The sequence below is a fragment of the Pholis gunnellus genome (genome assembly GCF_910591455.1).
Source record: "Pholis gunnellus genome assembly, chromosome: 3".
Taxonomy (NCBI): Eukaryota; Metazoa; Chordata; class Actinopteri; order Perciformes; family Pholidae; genus Pholis; species Pholis gunnellus.
In genome coordinates this window covers 4,866,845-4,888,367 of record NC_136529.1, presented here as the reverse complement: position 1 = coordinate 4,888,367, position 21,523 = coordinate 4,866,845, and the positions used below count along the sequence as shown (strand labels likewise).

Here is a 21,523-nt window from a genome sequence, read left to right as displayed (position 1 = left end):
TCTAAACAGGTGAAAACAGCTGACAGGGGTTACACCAGTGTAATGGCTTTATTATATACTGTCTGGTGCTATGTACATATATATCTATCAAACACTGAATACCATTACTTTAAACCCTCACAAAATAATTAGTTTACTTCTTGAAAACAGCAACAACAACTGTTCAGTATACATCCAAAACACCACTGCTGAAAAGTGAATTCATCAATTCAGCATAACGTTTTTGAAAACATTTCAATCCTCAATTATTGACCACGTCTCGTGTGCAGCCAAAGGTCAATGTTGACTTAAGTTACGTAACGTACTTAACTAACTAACGTAACTTGAGTAACATAATAAACGTACTTATTATTAACCCATACCACAAGCCTTTCCTGAACATAACTCAAGTCATTCTGTTGCCTAAACCTGAACTAGTTGTTTTGCTTCAATTCACAACATTAACCAGACTGTATAAAACATTACACTAGTAGTGAAAGTAGTTTAAGAGTTTAGGAGTTAAAGGCAGGTGGTAGACGACGTCCACCATCAATCAACATTGATTTCAATGGAAAGAATATTAGTTTCCGATTTAACAATGTATACCTACGTGAACCACCCTGTTCAGACAGCTGTATACAGAACACACGTCATCTCAGTTACGGAGTTTAAGGCGGAAATTAAGCTAATAAATCTAATTCTCCGGCATGAGCTGAGCGCTACGTCTTTCATCCGAAACCCTCTATGACTTCCTCAGGGCTGCAAAGTTCCTAATGAAGATGCAGTTAAGTGATTTGGGGGAACAGATGATGGTGAGAACTTCATTATTCCCCGGCTCACAACCACTTGAGTGGAACACGATATTCATAATTGCTGTCAGAATCAACTTGTGCCGGCCTGCTATCGAGAACGTATAAGGAGCTCAAATTGAGGCGGTCTCCCGGGAGGGGGAGGCGGGGGAATACGAAGTGATCAAATTAGTTCCGTCCTCCTGGCGGTTTGTAAACAACTGCTGATCAACAACATTGTTACTGTTTGCAGGCAAATGACACGGAGGCTCCAGAAACACACCCACGCTCACAGCCTCGGGGCGGGAGGCTGCCTGGTGTGATCGCACACACACCAACTGACTTTACACTGAAAGTGACACAAACTCGCATGTACTCGAATTTGAATCCTCGCTCATTTCACTGGATATTTGTATCTACGTCATCTGAACTCTAACTAAGGTGGTGATTTTTTCTCTAAAAGGAAATGGTTTTTTTTGGCCAGCATTCTTGTTGTTGAGAACACTGGACATTTGCGAATGCCTGTACCTCGCTAGAGAGAAATGTCGCTGGGAAATAAAACACAAACAGTCTGATGGACCGTTAATTATGTTTTTTTTTCCAGAAGATCAGACAAAATATACAGTATTTGGGAAATGAAATACAAGCAAACTGTAAAATTTCATAATTACCACTTTTTAACAGACCGGCTAGGTCGGCCCACCCCTCTGCGTGACTTGGTTAGGTTTAACAAAAGTTTGTGGTTTGTTAAGTAACTTCAGATATGTAGCCTACATTACGTAACTGACGTACTTGCGTAACTTAAAATGAGACAACTTTGACCTTTTTTCTCAAGAGACACGAACAGCAGTCTCCTGGGTGAAAGTCGTGTGTTTGTTTGACCCACCCGTATGGGACAAAACAGTCGGGATTTGACGCCCTGGGAATAAGATCAGCTCAAGTGTTTGTTCAAGTCTGGGTTTGTGCCCAAATGGCAACTACTTCCAGTTGGTTGGAGAGACATTTGCCCAATCAGAGCTTTGTTGGCAGAACTAAAAAAAAGGGGACGTCATCTCCCTTCGTAGATAGCTAGCTATTCAGTAACAATAGAAACAGGAGAATGGTGAAAAGCAAGGTTAGGTTCTACTGCTGACTTAAATCAAGACATTTCTCCAATGGAACTTCCCCCTGTCTGACTGCGCTCAAGTGATGATGTCATGTTCCCAGATCTCAGCAATCATTTTGTCCAAAACAACGGAATCATAAGCGACAAAAAATGATGGCCAGGACGTTTTTTTTAATGAGCTGGAATTGTGCATCACACAAATACAGCGCAGTGAGCGGCAGGGCACAACAAGTGGGTGATGGAGACGTCTCAAAAAGCCTAATTATGGTATTCCACTTCACTGGGAGGTTGTCCTGTTTGCACTGCGCAGACACAAACACACATAGCGCGGTTATCGTCCGCGGAGCGATGTCAACCATCGTCGGATGCGGGGCAAACAAAAAAACTTTACAAAACACGAAATAACAGCTAGCTGCCGCGGCCTCAAGCTATGTGTTGTGAAACATGTGCGTTAATGCGCAAATGTGTGTATGTGTGTGTGTGTGTGTGTATGTCCAAATGTGTGAGCGTCATTAAACGTGTAAGCGGTGTGCATCTGTCTGAGTGTGTGTATGAGCGCCAGCACGGTGGGATTTGTTGTTGCTGTGCCAAGACTAATTAGTCTTTTTGTGTGTCTGGATGGTCCTCATTGGTGGATGGCCAAGGGGCTTTGATTGGTCAGTGTGGAGATGAGAGCAGGAGAGGGAAAGAGGAGATGAGAAGAGGAAGGGGGAGAGGAGAAGAAAGGAGGAAGGGAGGGAAGCAAAGAGAGGTGCGTAGGAGAGGAGACCGGGAAGGGAGTGTGACTGTGTGTGTGTGACTGTGTGTGTGTGTGTGTGTGTGTGTGTGTGTGAGCGCGAGGGAGAGCGAGCGATAACAGAATGAATCATATCTCAGCCAGACACAGCACTGTTGTGTCACTCAAACTTCCCCCCAATCTTTGTTGTGATTGGCCGAGGCCCTATCTCCACAGCAGGTGCAAAGGGCTACACGTCGGTACACAAAGCAACTCTGCTGACACACACATACACGTGTGCGCTTGCACACCCACGTTACCAGCCACACAAAGACACACGCAAACAAATCCTCTTATGTTCAGCCCCATACAAATGCTTAATTCGGGAATAAAAAAAAAAGCGCACACGGGCGGGCCCGAGAGAGCCGCTGGGCAAACTATTGATTGAGTGTGTGCCACCCTTGGCCCCGCAGTAGCCACCCGTGTCCCAGTCCGGTGTCTAGGAGCTATTAGCGCTGACAGTAAAGAGACAGGCAACATGATAGCGGATCACTGGGAAGCTGGCAGCCTCCGTCTGAGGGGACTGCGGGACTTCTTCAAATGATTTCCTGCCCCGACTTCTTGTCGAGTTAAACTGATGTGCGCACGGGGCGCTGTCATTTACTTCTCCCTCTTCCAGGCCTCCACTGACGGGAACGCAGTTTGTATGGATGTGGATGGTTGAATGTATATGTGTGTGTGTGTGTGTGTGTGTGTGTGATGAATTGCAATGATGTTGGCATTTAAAAAAAAGGGGGAAGCAGTGGCGACATCGTCAGTAGGGAGACTGGATTTCACTCTTCCATCAATGTCAGTTGATTCCTTGGATAAATCAAACTAAGACTATAGAAAGACTGAACGTTTATTTTATATAATTTGTCCAGAGTATGCTCTAATGCAGTGAGGTAAGATGTCAGTTGTAATAAGTAAAACGCTCCATCTTGGAAACGCTACACTTTGTTTTTTGCATGCTGGGTTGGAATGACCTGCTAACCTCCGGTTCTGCCTAATGAAGCAAACGTTGAAGAGTCTTAAAACTTGCATTCTCTCTACTGACCAGCAGGGGGCGACTCCTCTGGTTGCAAAAAGAAGTCTGATCATATAGAAGTCTATGAGAAAATGACTTCTCACTTGATTTATTACCTCAGTGAACATTGTAAACATGAGTTTATGGTCTCAATCTCTAGTTTCAAGTCTTCTTCAACACAGCTTGATGTTCATTTAGTAAATTATGGTCCATTTAGAGCCAAACAGACCATAAAGCAGGGTATGCTTTAGGGCGGGCTTTCTGTGATTGACAGGTCTCTACCAGAGCCGTAGATATGTTAACTTCTGTTCATTGGTATCTAAAAAGCCAACATGGCAATGGTTGTAATCTGAGATGGTGCGGCCAAATCGCCGGGCTCAAGGCTTCAAAACGGCGGTCCACAAGAAGCCAAAACTGTCGGTAAAAGGGCAGGCTCTTTAAAAAATTACTAACTACAAACCTGAGCCAGCCCTAACTACAAACCTGAGCCGGCCCTAACTATAAACCTGAGCCGGCCCTAACTATAAACCTGAGCCGGCCCTAACTATAAACCTGAGCCGGCCCTAACTATAAACCTGAGCCGGCCCTAACTATAAACCTGAGCCGGCCCTAACTATAAACCTGAGCCGGCCCTAACTATAAACCTGAGCCGGCCCTAACTATAAACCTGAGCCATCCCTAACTATAAACCTGAGCCGGCCCTAACTATAAACCTGAGCCGGCCCTAACTATAAACCTGAGCCGGCCCTAACTATAAACCTGAGCCGGCCCTAACTATAAACCTGAGCCGGCCCTAACTATAAACCTGAGCCGGCCCTAACTATAAACCTGAGCCGGCCCTAACTATAAACCTGAGCCGGTCCTAACTATAAACCTGAGCCGGCCCTAACTACAAACCTGAGCCGGCCCTAACTATAAACCTGAGCCGGCCCTAACTACAAACCTGAGCCGGCCCTAACTATAAACCTGAGCCGGCCCTAACTATAAACCTGAGCCGGCCCTAACTATAAACCTGAGCCAGTCCTAACTATAAACCTGAGCCAGCCCTAACTACAAACCTGAGCCAGCCCTAACTACAAACCTGAGCCATCCCTAACTATAAACCTGAGCCGGCCCTAACTATAAACCTGAGCCAGCCCTAACTATAAACCTGAGCCATCCCTAACTATAAACCTGAGCCGGCCCTAACTATAAACCTGAGCCGGCCCTAACTATAAACCTGAGCCAGTCCTAACTATAAACCTGAGCCAGCCCTAACTACAAACCTGAGCCAGCCCTAACTACAAACCTGAGCCAGCCCTAACTACAAACCTGAGCCAGCCCTAACTATAAACCTGAGCCATCCCTAAATATAAACCTGAGCCAGCCCTAACTATAAACCTGAGCCAGGGAGAAGGGGGGGGAGTATAAACCTGAGCCACCCCTAACTATAAACCTGAGTCAGTCCTAACTATAAACCTGAGTCAGCCCTAACTATAAACCTGAGCCATCGCTAACTATAAGCACTATCAAAAAGGAAAGTTTTTTCCCTCTAAATGCTGCACACTGGCCCTTTAAGAATAACATCAACTGAAACAATAAGGATTTGATCAAAAATGCAGGAGCTGCTGTAACGCCTTCATCATTGCACTTAATGCATTTCTTTAGTGGTATATATATTATATGTCTACTATGTACAGTTGGTAATCCATTAATCCAACGTTAGAAGGACACTTCTCAATTCTCAAACTTTTTGTCAGCTTCTATGACATGCTATTGCTTGTGATAGAGATATTTTTAGCATTTGAGGGAATTCATAATTTGAAAGGATTACATGTTGGGTGAAGCACAACTTTTAAGCAATATAGTACCACTTTCGTTTATTTATCAATATATGAAATCCTTGTCTGAACATTTCTTCCCGCAATCTTTAAATGGCAATTTTAAAGAGAAATAAGAGCCAGTTTAATACCGCATTATTCACATTGCAGTGATGACGTCTTATTCCGGGACATAAAGTTTGTGTCTAAACTGGCATGGGGGATAAAATAATAATAACATTATATATATATAGATATATATATCTATATATATATAATAAAAATCCCCATATTAGTTTGTGGTGAGATATTATCCTCCTAACGGTGATGGAGAAGTCGTTCATCCTTATGACCTCAATAAACAAACTAAAATCCCAGAGCAGTGAAAAACGTTTCACAATTACAGATACCACAGGTTAATCAGACCATTCCAGGTGTTGTTGAACAGCTCAGATTGAGCTTTTTTTTTGTTCCAAAGTTGCTCTGTCTGTACTTCCTAATCCGCATGTGGACTCCCACCTCGTTATGTGAGCTGCTTGATGAATCCGAGAGGACTCGCACCTTGTTTTGAATGTTAAGTGCGTTTCTTTTCATTTTTTTTTCATCCTTCTGAGACAGATATGTTGTGACTGAAGACCCGGCTGTGACCATATTAGCGCAGCGTGACTCCTGCCTCTGAGCACCTCTCTCTCCCCCGCACACTTTGTCCTTTTCAAATATATAAATAATAAAAAAAAAACAACAGTTGATTAATTTCCCCTTCCGATGCACCGCAGCAATTGCTAGTGTCGGATAAAAAAAGGGAAAAGTTTAGCCTCCCCCGTCCCCCCCTCCCCCCTCCCCACGCCTTTCCCCTCTCGCTTCCATTTCCGACACACGCGCTTCTCACCGTCTGATCTCCTCAATCCGCCGCTAATGCGCCATTCAGAGTGCCCGTCGTTTTTTGAGCTACCCTTCCCCTCGACCCCCCCTTCTCCCTCCATCAGACACAGTTTAATGGTGACAGCCGTTCAATCGGATAATTAACATCCGTTTAACGCTCATTACCCGGGATGTATTTGTCTCGTTTGATTTGTAATTACCAGGCGTTTTTCACAGGGAAAACACTGCAGTAATGTTTCCTTTGTGACGGCTTCATTGATGGAATTGATTTGAACCCAGCAGGGAGGCGAGGAGAGGCGAGGAACGCATATGGACCGGAGATATTGACGCCATACGTGTTATTTGTCTCCGTCTCTCTCTCGTGTCAAGAGTTCTTCAGGCAGACGGAACCTCTGACAGCTCGAGAGGAATCAGTTGGAAGTATCTGTACCATGAATTCATTATGATTTACACACAAATACAAAATTAAACTCATTCACATGTACAGTGTACATAGAACACACCTTTGACATAATAGTTGATATGGCTCTAATGTTGGAGCCAAGACACCTGCTTATATACCGTATACATCTAGCAGACACAAGATGAACTTTCCTTCAGAGTCGTGTGTCAGTCCACCTGATAAATATTAGTCCAACCTGAACTCTCCTTCCACTCCTGACATTTGTCTGTCATTTGGCGCCAGGCCGGTGGAATACATTGAGCTTCTTGACGTTCTGCTGAAACCTGCTGGAAACAAGGTTGAGATTGGTAACACTGAACAAAAAAGGACGACACCCTTCCAGGCAGTAAAACCACAGCATTAGCTAAAAGGCGCTAAAGCGTCTCGTAGAGCTGCTGGGTGAACACAGTATGCTAATTGTATCCGTCGTTGATGTAAAAAAAGAAAATACAATGAGTCAAGCTGTAGGTAATAGCTGTCACCGTTATATTATTGGCTGACAGCAACAGCCAGGCAGCAGTGACTCAACACAAAAACTAGCCCCATACTTTGAACTGAAATGTAATTTAGCTCATGTTTCCTTCTTGTCTTCTAGTTTGGTCACATATCTTATGCTGCGTCTTATCTTATGCTAAAGTCTAGTAAGCTGTAACTTTAGCACGATGAACGCCGCAAACCTCAACTTTTTCCAGTTGTTAAATGTTGGGGTGCTTATTCTTCAACACGCTTACCAACAAACGCTGCCTGTTCTTGTAAATGTAAGCGACATTTATTTTACACCTCCACCATTCATTGAAAATTAACTTTAACAATAATATTTGACTATAAGCAGTCGGACTTTGCGTACAGAAATACTGAGATTACATTACAGTCATTTAGCTGACGCTTTCATCCAAAGCAACTTACATTTTAGACGCTATCATACCGTAGGCACAGTTATGGGAGCAATTTTCAGGGTTAAGTGTCTTGCTCAAGGACTCAATTGACTTGCAACTGCTGGTGCCAGGGTTTGAACCAACAACCAACAGGGTTTGAACCAACAACCCTCTGATTGAAAGACAGCCCTGCTCTCCACTCAGCCACAGTCGCAGCCTGTTACTGGTCTGTCTCTCTCTTGTTCACTCTCAATAAGGTCAGATAATTATATGCTAGATGGTTTTAAAGTATGCTGTGATCTTATCGCCAGGGGAAACCCAGGTTGCCAGTTAAAACAAACAAATCACTCGAACAGTTTAGAGTTTGCCATTTTTCTCCAGGTGATTTCTTTTCAGTTTCAGTTGCATATGTTCTTTCCCCCTAATAATTATTGCAGTCACTGTCTGTGTTGTCCTCTGAGCCCAACACAAACAGGCTGAAGCCACATATCTATCTATCCTCCTTAAAGGATCCTTAACCAGTCCCATCCATTCTACCCCCAAGGTCATCGATCACCACGCACCTAGATGTACCGCCGAGTGAATCAGGCTTACCTCAAATTAGAAGGCCGCTCATTTGTTGAGAAGTGTACAGTGGGCTGAGGCAGAGCAGGCGATCCAGCTGTTAGTATCTGGACTTTGCGATGTAACGGGAGAGACGATGTGGATGGCTAGTGTCCCATTTCCACAGTTGATCTCGCCGACACGTTCATCCATCACTCAGACAGCTCCGGCGGCTCGTTAGTGGCTTCATGGCGCTCCCCAGGGAACCAGACAAGGAGCCTTCGGCTCACTTTGTAGCCGGATTTCAGAGCGCGCTTGATTCTTTACGAGGTCGACACCGAACATCAGGAATTGTTCCCGAAGCACACGGATAATTTTTAGACCTGCTCTTGTTGACGGATACGTTTAAACTTGCTGTACTGAAACCCAGTTTAGTAGGTTTTTCCAGGAAGAATTGGTTTCATACTGGAGCTGAAATAGCCTCCACTGACAGACAAAGAACATCAGATATTGTCTATATTGTGTTTGACATGCAGGGCTGTGGTTCTCAAGTCTGATCTTGAGTCCTGTCTCAACCCAGCGAACATTTTTCCATTGAAAAGACATCTACCGATGAAAAGACGTTCAGAATTGGTTCAAAAGTGAGTTTTTTCGCCGACTATTTATAGACGTTGATCGAACGTTCACGCTTAGACCACATTTCAACGGGATTTGCAATACTAAAATGTTTCGTCCTCTAGATTGTGCTAATAATAATATAACATCATTTTAGAGGCTTACTAAGAAATCACATCCACATGTATCAGTCGAAAGCCAATATTGCAAATCCCGTCTTCAACTAGTCAACGAAAAAACTTTAACTTTTGAACCACTTTCAAACGTGTTTTCAACGTCAAAATACTCACAGTTCAATATGTAGCAACTAAATAGTCTCAGTAACACGTCAACAGTTTCAACTTACAGGACAAAGAAAGACCAAGCGACACAGGAAACAATTCATTTGTATTTATTACGCAACAGTAAGATAACAAACAATGTTCTTAATATACAACCATCATCTCCCTTTCCTGATTTAAATGTCGTTGTCAAAGCCACACAGGAGCCGGTTTCAGAAGATCTGCCATATTTTCAAGGTGGACATCTGTAAATAAAACAAGTATTAGAAAAACATATTGACTTTTAGACCAGCTTTGAATGTCTTTTCACCGGAGACCACAGTCGTGTTTTCAACGGAACGATGCTGACCTGGATATTACACAGTATATACGTTATATTGTTTGTATATTGCTATAAGCTCACTTCCTTCACAATTAAACGGTGTACAGCCCCACTCACGTGTTTATGTTAACTGTTCCTCCATTCATCCATGCCACAAGCTAACATGCTAACGCTACAAGCTAGCAGCTTCGACCGCATGGTGAGCATAAAATGATATTAATGGTGGATATTTCGGTTTGCAATACTGGAATACAGTAGTTCAAGTACTTACAGAGTATGCCGTTAGCGTGAAGCCTCGTGGCGTGTTTCCAGACAGTGCATGTTTCAAAGTTAGAGACGATAGCTGAGCCTCAGAGCCTGCGCATGCGTGTTCCAGCAGTAAACACACACTTATTTTATGTGAACATACAGACAGAATGTGCTCTGCTCTCATTACAATGTCCTGGGAGCTTCTTGTTGACAGCACAGAGTCTATAGTTCCATATTGATGACATTTTATATGAAACATTAAATGCGTTATAATCACGTCTTCGTGTAGACTACTTTTCACCGGCCAGCGTAATATGACTTTGGAGAAATACGTTAAAAGTAACCAATATCGTGTCTCTTTCAACCTACAACTCAACAAACCATCAATATTTTAAAAGAAATTGGTGTTTTGTGACACGTTGATATTGTAACGTGTAATGTTAGCCGGTTGAAAAGAAGGTGAACATAGGTCCAAGATGTTCAGACCCCATTTCAACCCGTTTTCAACCAGAAATCAATGTTGAAATCCGGGTTAGTGCTCACTGGGAAGACATATCTCTATTATCTCGTACTTTGCCACTGGTCTCATCTATTGTTGTTTTTTTGCCTTTCCTGCCCAGTGCTACTGGCTGCTTTGGTCGGAGACTGGAGAGGCTGCTCTACTGTCAGGCCAAAATGAAATAAAATATTACATGGACTCATCTGCACAATCATTTCAGAGCCACTATCCGTGGGATTTATGTCCACCCTGGACTGATCTGCACCTCATTGCACCAACACTGTTTTAATTGACTGTGACCACAATCTGTTGTAGTATGAAAGATTTAACGGGGCTGAACAAAAACAAAGACAAAAGACATATGGTCAAAAAACAATACACATTATTAAATGTATTCCGTTTTAATGTATGCATTCAAAGTTTCGCAATAAAAAAAAAACTTTAAAAACGTAAACAAATTATTTAGCTATTTGTCTTTATAAAATGGTTGTTTTTTAATGTGACATGAGTTTTCCATGCCACATTCAAATTGTTTGTTTTTTTGGACATTTAACTTGATCTGGAAACTGCTTGGACTTTTCTCTGACTAAACCTAAAGCTACAGTTGGCAAGTTAAATAAAAAGCAAGTATGTGACCTGGCTGTCTTGTTTAAAACAGTCGAGCCAAAAGCACCAGCCGTAGCAAACTTAGTCATTTTACAGCTAAACAGTCCACCGAAAGTGTTTCTGAAAACATTTGAGGCAAGAAATAAGTAATATAGTGAAAGAATCTTGATTCTTATTAGTTTGACAGTTAGATCTGATTGCAGAGCTTTGTGAGCAGTGATGGACAACTCCTAGAGCCTCCTACGCTGTGATTGGCTGTTTATCTTTGGGCGTGGTGGAACTTCCTAATGCCATTAGGAGCACGAAAATAAGACAAAAGAACCTGATTCCTTCACAGATTGTCTGTCTCGTGTACTACTGTCAGCATATAGTGACAGACTGAGCAAATATGATTGTTTTATTTTATATAAAATCCAACTGCAGCTTTGAGCGGTCTTAACTTTTAAAAGTAAAGGAAGAAACTTCCTGACTAGCACTTTGTGTATGATTTCCGAGCTTTAAACTGAGCGGAAACTCACTTGTTGAGATTTCATTTTCACACGTCAGCTTCGAGGTAAGCAGGAGAAAAGGGACCAAACAACCTCCACTGGAGAGCCATTAAGAAACAGCTAATGCGGCTAATTGATGGGTGTACGACCATCACAAGATGCTAATGCCTTTCAGCCAGTAAGCCTTCATTTTGCCACTATACAAATACAAATACAAATATCTTTCTTCCACTATTTTGACTTTACTGCCGCTTTCCTTTTTAGGGGACTCTTTCAACAACCACAACCCCATAAAATGTTAGTTTTTTTGTTTGTTGCTTTTAATGAAGAAATGCATTAGATGTACTTGAAGCAGAGCAGGCTCATAGCCAGCACCGAATGGGAGCTTACACCAGCCGAACCCAGCTGGCACTCAGTCTCCTCATGCGTGGGACGATGATGTGCCCCCCCCCCCCCTCCCCCTCCCCCTCCCCTTTTTCTCCCCCTAATGTATTTATTTACTCACTTATACAGGGAATAAATCAAGGTCAGCACATAAAGGCGCACACGGCTATTAAGATTCATTGTAATGTAAATTCTCCTGCAGCGAGTGCACTACATTGACAGGTGCTGACACGCCGGGGAAACACGCGAACGGCCACACGTGAACACATACGGCAAGACGCGCGAGTTTACCAACTTACAGATTCTGTAAACACTTTCCGACTTTATCTATTTCTATATCGCTCGTCTGAAAAGTAATCTACTCATCAGTTTTATCAAAATGATTGTCCAGTAAATTGAAACATCTACCCTGAAGTATATTAAATGATATTAAGAACATTCTGTTTTGGGCAAACCGACGAAAAATATTTTTTTTATTTATTGTGTTGATCTGTTGGATGCTGTCAAAGACCCTTTAACTTGTTGTTAAAAACCTGGAACTTACCTCTAAAGTTGTGCCTGTAGTCCCTCTGTCCAACTGTCCAAAGACCTTACCGTGTTCATGTTAGTGACACAGAGACGCTGTGATCCTGCTCTCAGAACGAGTGGCTTAATTAACTGTAACATTCATTCATTAATAGGACCCTATTGCTTCACATGCATAGTATCCAGACTTTAAAAAGCCTAATGTAGATCCTTGCTGAAGCCAACAGGAGCTCAGTTTATTTGGGGTTGGCATCTCCAAGACACGTAGGACTGCTCCAGAATCAGCACCCTGGACAGCTGTCACGACAGTTAACTGTTTTAAAGACAAAAACAACACCACATGTAAAGCAGCAACCCTGTCTCCTACAAAGGTACGTACAACTCAACTGCAGGGGGTTCATACAGCCTCTCTTCATCCTCACAGGGAATAAAGTAGTCAAGTTCATATGTAGATTTCAACCAGTTACAGCACTGATAGGCTCTGAGACACATGCAAAGTCACTATTTGCATTATTAACTGAACTCACTGCCGATGTGGACAGCATCAATGAAAACAACTGGTTGCTATTGACCTTCGATTCAACATCCTGGTATCACCAAATAGTGTATGAATAAACACAGCAAGAAATCATGTGTGGCGTTTCATGCCGTAGTTCTAATAGACGCTCAAAGCAAGTGCTGTGGAAGTCAGTCAAGTTCGTATAAAGAGCAGTCAAGTCCGTGGAACGAGGATGGAACGGGTCAACCAAACACAGGACATTCACCCAGGAGACAGAGGTTCCTGTCCTGCTCGAAACCAAAAGTCAACCCCTGACTTATTTACATTGACCATGTAACTTCCTTTACGTAACAAAGATACTTATTTTAACCAAAACCCTGATCTTTTCCCTAAATATGAGAAAGTGGTTTGGTGCTTAAAACTTAACCAAGTAGTTTGGTTGTGTTTGATTACTCAGCTCACGTATGGAACTCAGTTTACATGAGAAACCTAGAAGTAATACAAAATGATTGTATGTATTTTTAACTCAATGATCTTTTCCTGAACATAAAGTAGTTTTGTTTGAATTCACAACATGAACATGTGTTTAAAACTGCGTCCGTATGTGTCGGAATGAGAACGGGGCATTAAATGACGCGCGGAAAGTACAAAAAATGCCGAGACATCACAACAGGAAATGCGCTTTTAATTGCTCTTTATACGCTTTCCCATGAGATCCTGACATGTTGCTGTACTGTAGGTGAGATCTAATCCAACCCATTGATAGACACGTTCTGGGCTTCAGCTCAGTTTGTGCAGGAAAGAAAAGGGCTCACTTCCTGTTTTGTGCCATAAAGCAATCTGACAGATTCCCTCTCGTGTATGAAAGCAGAGCCTGCTCATCGGTCCTTTAATGTGATGATGATGATGATGATGATGCATTTGAAATCATATCTTAATATTTCCCTCCATTCAGAGCATCGAACGAGCATCAGAAGTGAAGTGAAAGGTTATCACAGCTGGTCTCGACACAGACCGCTTTCCCCCCTTGCCTTTGAATATTCACCTGCGTGCTGATAAATTCATGTTGCGTGCGTGCGGTTACTGCATCAGACACGCGGCGCATGCATTATCATAACCCTTGTGTGTTTGTATGTGTGTGTGTACACTTGTGTGCAGAACTCCCGGTGAATCTGTCAGAGGCTTCAAAAGCGCTTGGCCTGCCTCTTCCCTTGATGAACGAGCAGCTCCGATGTTTATCGTGACCGGCTTCTCAAGTCAGGGGCTTCACAAAAAAAAAAGAAAAAACATCAAGGGATGGAGGGATTAACGGGATAAAGAGGGAGGGAGAGAGAAAACAGTCCGGGATAAATATTGGGGCCCCGACAGCGCCAGAGGAGAGCGCCAGTGGAAATGTAATGTAAATCAATTAAAGGCTCATTATCCTTTTACTTAATGTCGCTCAAAGATTAAGACATTTACACTTATTTCACACTTCGGTTGGCAGTAGCAGATACCAAAAGCTGTAGCATGTGGAACTGTAGATAGTTAGATGAAATAATAATCTAGCATTATAAAGAGAAGAAGAAAAAAAAAAAAGCGCCATTTTAAGATGCCCTCCAGACATGTCAAAATAATCGGCATCAAATCTTCTTTTTTTTCCACAGCAGGTTTTTATTTAACAATGTTATTATTTGGAGTAACTTGAGAGTCAAACAATCTACATGTGGAAATGAAAAATAGGGAGATAACTCCACACCCTCCACCACTGAGGTTGGCCGTAGCGCTCATTTGTAATCACTTAATGCAGCCAAAAGAAAAAAACTGTTGATTTTGTGCAAACACTGTAGAATTTAAAAGTAGAAGTCAATCTGATTCGAACTGTGTTCAGACATCACTGGGGTAGAAAACTCGATTTACCAGAATCTGAAAATATCTGGAAGTACGATTTTGAATACAAACTGTTGTGTTCAAAGATAATGCTCACTCCTGTCAACTGTGCCTCACATGTTTTTCTTTGCTTTTCATGCACTTGCTTTATGTTTCCTCACCTCTCTTCTTGTTTTAGATCACTTCACTTCCTGCCTGTGTGTGTTTTTCCCGCTACTTTTGATTGCCTGCCCCCGTACTGATTAGTTTCACCTGTCCCTCATTAACCCTGCAGTCACCTGACCTCCTAAAAGGTGGTCTCTCTCTACAAATACCAGCCTAGGTCCTTTGTTTATTCATCTTCCTCATGTGTTTGGGGTTTTTCTGCTGCCTGCCTACCTGCCTGCCCTATTCACGCAGGACTAGCATTACCTAAGGACCTCTAGTAATTTGGCGTAATTGCTGAGGTCGTCTGTAATCTGCCATGTCTGTACTTTGTCAAGTGAAAATGTCATCGCGAATTACCTACAATATTTCGTCAAACACGTATACTTAAAAAAGAGGAAACTTTATTTGTATTGTCACATATATATATTCAGTTTGACCCATCCTAAGCGTTCAGGAGCAGTGGGCTGCAGTAAAAACGCCAGGGAAGTGACATGGTGTTCGTTGTCTCACTGGAAGACATTTGGACATGACAGCCAGGGATTCAAACCGCCAAGGTAAATGGACGGCCCGCCCTGTCTACTGAGCCACAGCTACACCACCACACACAGAGGTCATGTGAGGATATTAGTCTTGTGCCAATCAGGCGGCAACCTTCGGTTCTGCCAAGTGAAGTCACTTGCATTCTCTCTAATGACCAGCAGGGGACGGTACCTGGTTGCAAGTCTATGAGAAAATGACTCTACTTCTCTCTTGATTTATTACCTCAGTAAACATTGTAAACATGAGTTTATGGTCTCAATCTCTAGTTTCAAGTCTTCTTCAACACAGCATGATGTTCATTTAGTAAATGATGGTCCATTTAGAGTCAAACAGACCATAAAGCAGGGTATGTATGTGATTGACAGATCGCTACCGGGCGTCTCTAAGTCACTCCTCCGCATTCCAAATATGGTAACTTCCAATTATCGGTTGCAAAAAAACATGGCGACGGCTGTAATGCATGATGGTGAACTCAAAACAGCAGTCCACAAACCAATGGGTGATGTCAAGATGACTACGTGCAACTCTTATAAACTTGGTAACTTCCGTTTATCGGATGCAAAAACAACAACATGGCGACGGCTGTCTATGGTGCCAATCTGCATGTCTGTGATTTGGGGTCGTATTTTTTTGCAAGGTTTTTCGTTTTCTCCGCACCCTTTACAGTAAAGTCGTAAAGACGGTAATGATGAACAACCAAGTGGGGAAGAAAAATGTACTTTAGCCTCTTTATAATAATTCCATGTAGGAGATATTGGGAATTTCTACGTCTAAATAAGAAACCACGTTAACTCAATCTCAGCACAGGAATCCTTGGTAAACAGTGCAAGTAAACTGAGCTGGTGAATTATTTTCTGCAAGCTTTTCAAAATAAACTTCTGTGTTCCCGAGAAACATACTGTACATGTAGGTTTAACTAGTTTTTAGGTTACCTTGGTTAAGTTTAGGTAACAAAAGTACTTGGTTAGGCTCAGGAAAAGATTGGGGTTTGGGTTCAAATAAGTATGTGTCTTACATAAAATAAGTAGTGTTGTAAATATCTGTTTTCATGACAGTCAGAGCATGTGAATGCAGCTCCCTGTTCATCAATATAATGCTGTAACTCAGAGGTGATGATGGTTACCCAGCGATGTCCAGTAGTCTCCAGTGAGAGCAGCAGCTGGTGCACGAACGCACCTTAAGAACGTTCCTCAGACCGACATCTTCCACAATACCAATCGAGCACTTAAAAAATATGCAACTTGCCTACTACCTACTGCGTATTTCAAATTGTCACTGGTTATGTTGCAGATTCAGATTTTACTCACAAAATATAACAATTAAGATTTAATACATTATTTTTTGAAACTATCCAGCATCATATTTGAATTGAAAGCTCCGCCTTGAACAGACATTGAGTCAATGTTAAGTGCATTGTGGTACAATACCTCTCTTTCTTTAGAGAAAGTCCTGCATTAATAGTTTTACTATTAATAGTCTTCCCTAATCACTAAATCCGGACCCTAGAAACACACCCAGCTTGCAGTTATTCGCGGTGAGAAACATCGGCGAAATACACGTAGCGGAGGTGATTTTCAAACTGTAGTAGTCGCTTTGCTTTGCTGTAACAGTCGAGGGTGTAGAGTAGAGAATACAATGAATAATTAGGTGGAAATAAAATAGCTGTGAAAAACTCAGCCTATCAAATTAAACACATTACCCAGAATATCATCAGAGATCTAATCACATGGTTGAATAGCACATCCAGTGTGTGTGTGTGTGGTGTGTGTGTGTGTGTGTGTGTGTGTGTGTGTGTGTGTTTTCTCTGCTCAGTCATGGTGAACTTTTGCATGTGTACTTTTCGGGTACAAGCATCGAGGAAGGTTTCATTCCTATTCAAACGCATCCAAAAATGTCTCAGTCAGTAGCCCAGAATACATTTTTAACGATTTGCTTTGTTATAATTTCACTCATGTTGGTTATCCAATTTCATGGTTCTTTCAGCACCTTTTGAAATCCAAGCACCTAAAATGGCCCTCTGTGAACTTTAACAAGAGAAAGGTTCGGAGGACACAGCATCTGTAAACTAATACTCAGCATTCTGGGGGAAGCGTAAATCACCCCGCGAGGAAGAGCGAACGAGAGCGTGTCCGGCGTCTGCGGCTCCTCTCTGAGCGTGTGCGAGGTTTTCCCCTGCCCCATTTACCATGGCAGAAGCCTATTAACCGCCTGGAAAGAGAATATATTTATCAGAGCACCCCTCCATTATTAATCAGTTCAGAGTTAAAAGTGAATACGTATCAGAGGAGCTGAATAAGGTTGAAACACGGTCTGGATTCTGAAGGGGTCTCACTGGGAGTATCAACAGTGCAGAGCCTTTTCAGCCCAAATCTGAGCAGAGAGAAATACGACTTTCATCTCCCCTGCTCCGCGGCCTCTACGGTTACAAGGCCTGTAATTATACATAGATTTGGAGGATGGGGGGGAGGGGGAGGGGGGGTTATGTCCTTAAAATGATTGCCTTGGAGGAGATGACACAGTTTTGAAAAAGTTGGTATGCACAGCTTCCTATAGGGGTGTGATTGACGCCTTTCTGGCCACACTCTTATCAATTTTATCACGGCCTCAGTGATTATGGGAGTGCAGAGCCCTTCCTTGCAGAGCTCTCTATTTACTCTATTCATCCTCTCTTTCTCTCTCTCTCTCTCTCTCTCTCTCCCTCTCTCTGCAGCCTGTGAGGTGGGATTCTATAAGCCGGTGGCGGGCAATGGCCTGTGTGGTAAATGTCCTCAACACAGCCACTCGGAGACCAGAGCCGCCCTTTCCTGCCCCTGCGACTCCAACTACTACAGAGCGGCAGATGACCCACCAGCGGCTTCCTGCTCCCGTAAGCACAAACACACGGTGCACAAGATCAGCTAATCCCACAGGCGAAGACCTACGCACACACCCACAGACACACAGCAACTACCGAACATCTAAAAATCCAACTCATTTCTTTATGATCAAACCTGTGAATGAACTCAAACCTCCCGCTTTCTTTTCCTCCAGGCCCTCCATCTGCTCCGGTAAACGTCATCTCCTCGGTCAATGGGACGTCCGTGAATTTAGAGTGGGATCGCCCTCAGGACACCGGAGGTCGCAGCGACCTGAAGTACAGCGTGTTGTGTCAGAAGTGCTCGGGGGAAGCGGGGCCCTGCGGGGACTGCGCGTCCTCCCCGGGAGGTGGCGGGAAGGCGGGCGGAGGGGCGAGTGCCAGCGTCGGAGGGATGGTGGAGCGCTTGGGCACCGCAGCGATCCGATTCGTCCCCCGCCAGACCGGGTTGACGGAGCCCTGGGTGACGGTGCTCAACCTGGTGGCTCACACCAACTACTCCTTCCGTCTCCTCGCCATGAACGCAGTGACCCACCTGAGCAACGAGCCGTCACCTTACGCCTTGGTCAACATCACAACGAACCAGGCAGGTAGGGTTCGGAACAAGTGACAGTTTCTCATCTTGGAGGCGTTGGCTCATGGCACACACTGGTAACATGAATCCAGCACCCTGCAACAATGGACAGCGACACATAGTAAGACGGAGTGCCCTCCTGAGCAGTGAATGTGTCGCTGTCCATTGACGGGGGGGTGCTGAATTAATGTTGCTGTTGCATATTGTGATCACATAGCTTTGTCTTGACTTATTGCTGACATTTTGTCTTATTGATGAGTTTCATATTGTGTTTACTGATCAGTAGGGCACTCTGTTCACTATTTGTTCCAGTCCACTGACGGAGGGTGCTGAATTAATGTAGCCGCGGCATATTGTGAAGGGAGGGACGGGCCACTAAAACCAGCTATTTTTGCGAGTTGCACATAAATATTCACAATGTTTTATCTCACAAAACATTTAGCTTCAATCCATATTTGTTGGCGTTTAGCCTTTCAAAACTACATTTTCCCTGCCAGCCCGTGCATTAAGGAGCCATTGTGCTTAGGGTTGCATTGATCGTATGTACTTGTGTGAGCCAAACATTTCCAATAACTCAAAAGTATTGTGAAGTCCAAAAGCACACCAAGCACATTGTTAAATGAAAAAAAGAATCCAAAGACGGGATCTGCTGTTGTAACAATTTGATTTTCAAGATAATAGGATTACAGCTGTTCGAGCAGCTGGGCGAAGCTACTTGCAAAGTCATTTCATGTTTTCAGATGTGAACAATTATTTCCGCGAACAAAGCTACATTCAATTATATCTTTAAAAATATACTTTCAAATAATGAATTGCTGTGCATCACGCACGTGGTTTGTTCAGCCTCAAACAGCGGCCTTGTTTAATGGTATGATGTCCGCAGCTGACCTGTCTCCAGTCCGCAGGCTGTTGATCCGTTGCTGGTCTAGTTCACTGCTCCATTCTGTCGAGGGTTGGGCCCTCTTCCATTAAGTTAATGATACTCACGTTTAAATGATGAGAGAAAGTCATTATCAGGGCCACTTGCTCCCTTCTTGTCCATCCAAGATTCGCCTACTCAACACTACGTAACAATGACAAAGTCCCGGTGTGATGTAAATCTGTCACAGTCTTATCTTTTAAACAATGTGTATCCGAAATGATCCGGTTTGCAAAACACAGTAGAAATACAAGGCAGAACTTTGCATCCAAGCCTTCCAGGGGTCTTGGAGGTCCAGGTTATGTGGAGCTTTAGGTTACAGGTTGTTTGCTCCTGTTGAATAGAGATACTGAAAGACTTCAGACAGCACACAGGTTGTTCAGGGCTGCCAACGTTTTCAGTTAGTTGGGAGTGAGAATCGGTCGCCTATCGGTGAAGTCGGTGCGTTTTGTGAGTAGGCCTTCTTTGACATGATCGCAGGGGGGTCGGGGTCATCACTCCTCAACCCCCGGTCACTTTGTTTCAAAAGTTCAGCAGCTAAATTCTCAAATTTTAAAGCAAATGTCGACGCAAATTCCAGTCAATGATCACGGTCAAACATTTATACCTATGGTTGCTCAGCATACTTGCCAACCTCCAGACATCATAGTCTAACTGTTGCTGACGATGAAGATAAAAAGAGACGTGAGAAGAGACAGTTTGATGCTTTATGGTGCTTTTCCATGATTTCTATATGACAATTTCTATTTGATAATATGGATTCCTGCGATGGCACAAGCTGTTAAAGCTGCATGAACCGAAACTTGAATTAGTTTGGTAGTCATGACAGTTTTTAGTACTTTACTGAAGGCCTTTCCTTTACAAACTTCATATGCAGTCTTGAACTGGAGTGATGTTGCCCACTGTGGAGCCACAGTTGACTCTTTGCTTTCAGAGCAACCATGGAGCCCACACTGTCACTAAAACTCCCTGAATAAATATCATCTCACTTTTGAGAAAACAAAAATAAAGCGATTCCAGAGAGAAGCAGAGAAAACGGTTGAAAATGTGCATTTGAATGAAATATCCAGGATGTCAAACTGATTCGGCAGTGAAAACCGCTTGAAAAGATAAAGATAGAAGCCAAAGCCTACAGATCACAGTGTAAAGGTGAACCACCACATCACCTGGCCAGTAAACAGAAATAGAAGACCATGAAATTAAGGTTCATGCAAAGCTGGTAGGTCTTTATTCACTGTTACGGTCATTAAAAAGCAAAGCAGTATGTGTAGACACTCAGTAGCTTTTGAGTTATTATGCTCCACAGTCCTTTCTGCATGTAAACAGATGTGTTGGAGACTCTCCTGTATCTGATCCAGGGTCTCTGCAGGTTTCAACAAGTTCAATTGAAGACTTTTTTACGGTGAGGCCGTTATGAACGCAATTTAAGAACCTATTTCACGTCCATACTGGAAAAGTGCGAAGGACATGAACGCAAATCTGACACCCAGGATTACTTGCAAAGTAAAGTAATTGATTCATATTCAACATGAACATGATTTCACAGAACCATATGTGTGTGTGTGTACACAACCAACTAAGAAACATTAGTTTGAGCTCTTCTCCCTTTACCGCAATCTCCTCCTCAATGTTCTCGAGCTCGGCTAACTTTTCCCTGCTGCGGCTCCTCGGGGCGTTGGACTTTGTTGTAAGCTTGGCCATCCGACCTCCAGCCTTGCCCTCGGCTTCTTCCGCAAACCTGTCTGGCCAGACCTTCTGAAACCTCTTGGATGGTTTTTGCCTTTTTCTTTTTTAGGTCCTCCAGGAAATCCCCCTGCAGCCTCTCTCTCTTCTGGCCCTGCGCATCAGACTCCAGCTTCCTCCTCTCTTGAGGTGGACACGGTGCCTGGACCAGGCTGGTGCCACAGAAGTCAGGAGCTCTTTAGTGAGGAGGAACGTTAGTAACCTCCCCCCGGTGT

At 43.3% G+C, this 21,523-nt stretch overlaps 1 protein-coding gene across 1 annotated transcript in view; it reads left to right on the top strand.

Annotated features, from left to right (window-relative positions):
• epha8 (eph receptor A8) overlaps nt 1–21,523 on the top strand; it is a gene marked incomplete at both ends in the record, with an annotated part of 96,102 nt that overhangs the window by 56,683 nt on the left and 17,896 nt on the right. The window contains 2 exons of the mRNA XM_079156746.1: nt 17,929–18,084; nt 18,249–18,662. Of these exons, the coding sequence (XP_079012872.1) occupies nt 17,929–18,084; nt 18,249–18,662 (570 nt within the window). The remainder of the gene's footprint in view (nt 1–17,928; nt 18,085–18,248; nt 18,663–21,523) is intronic.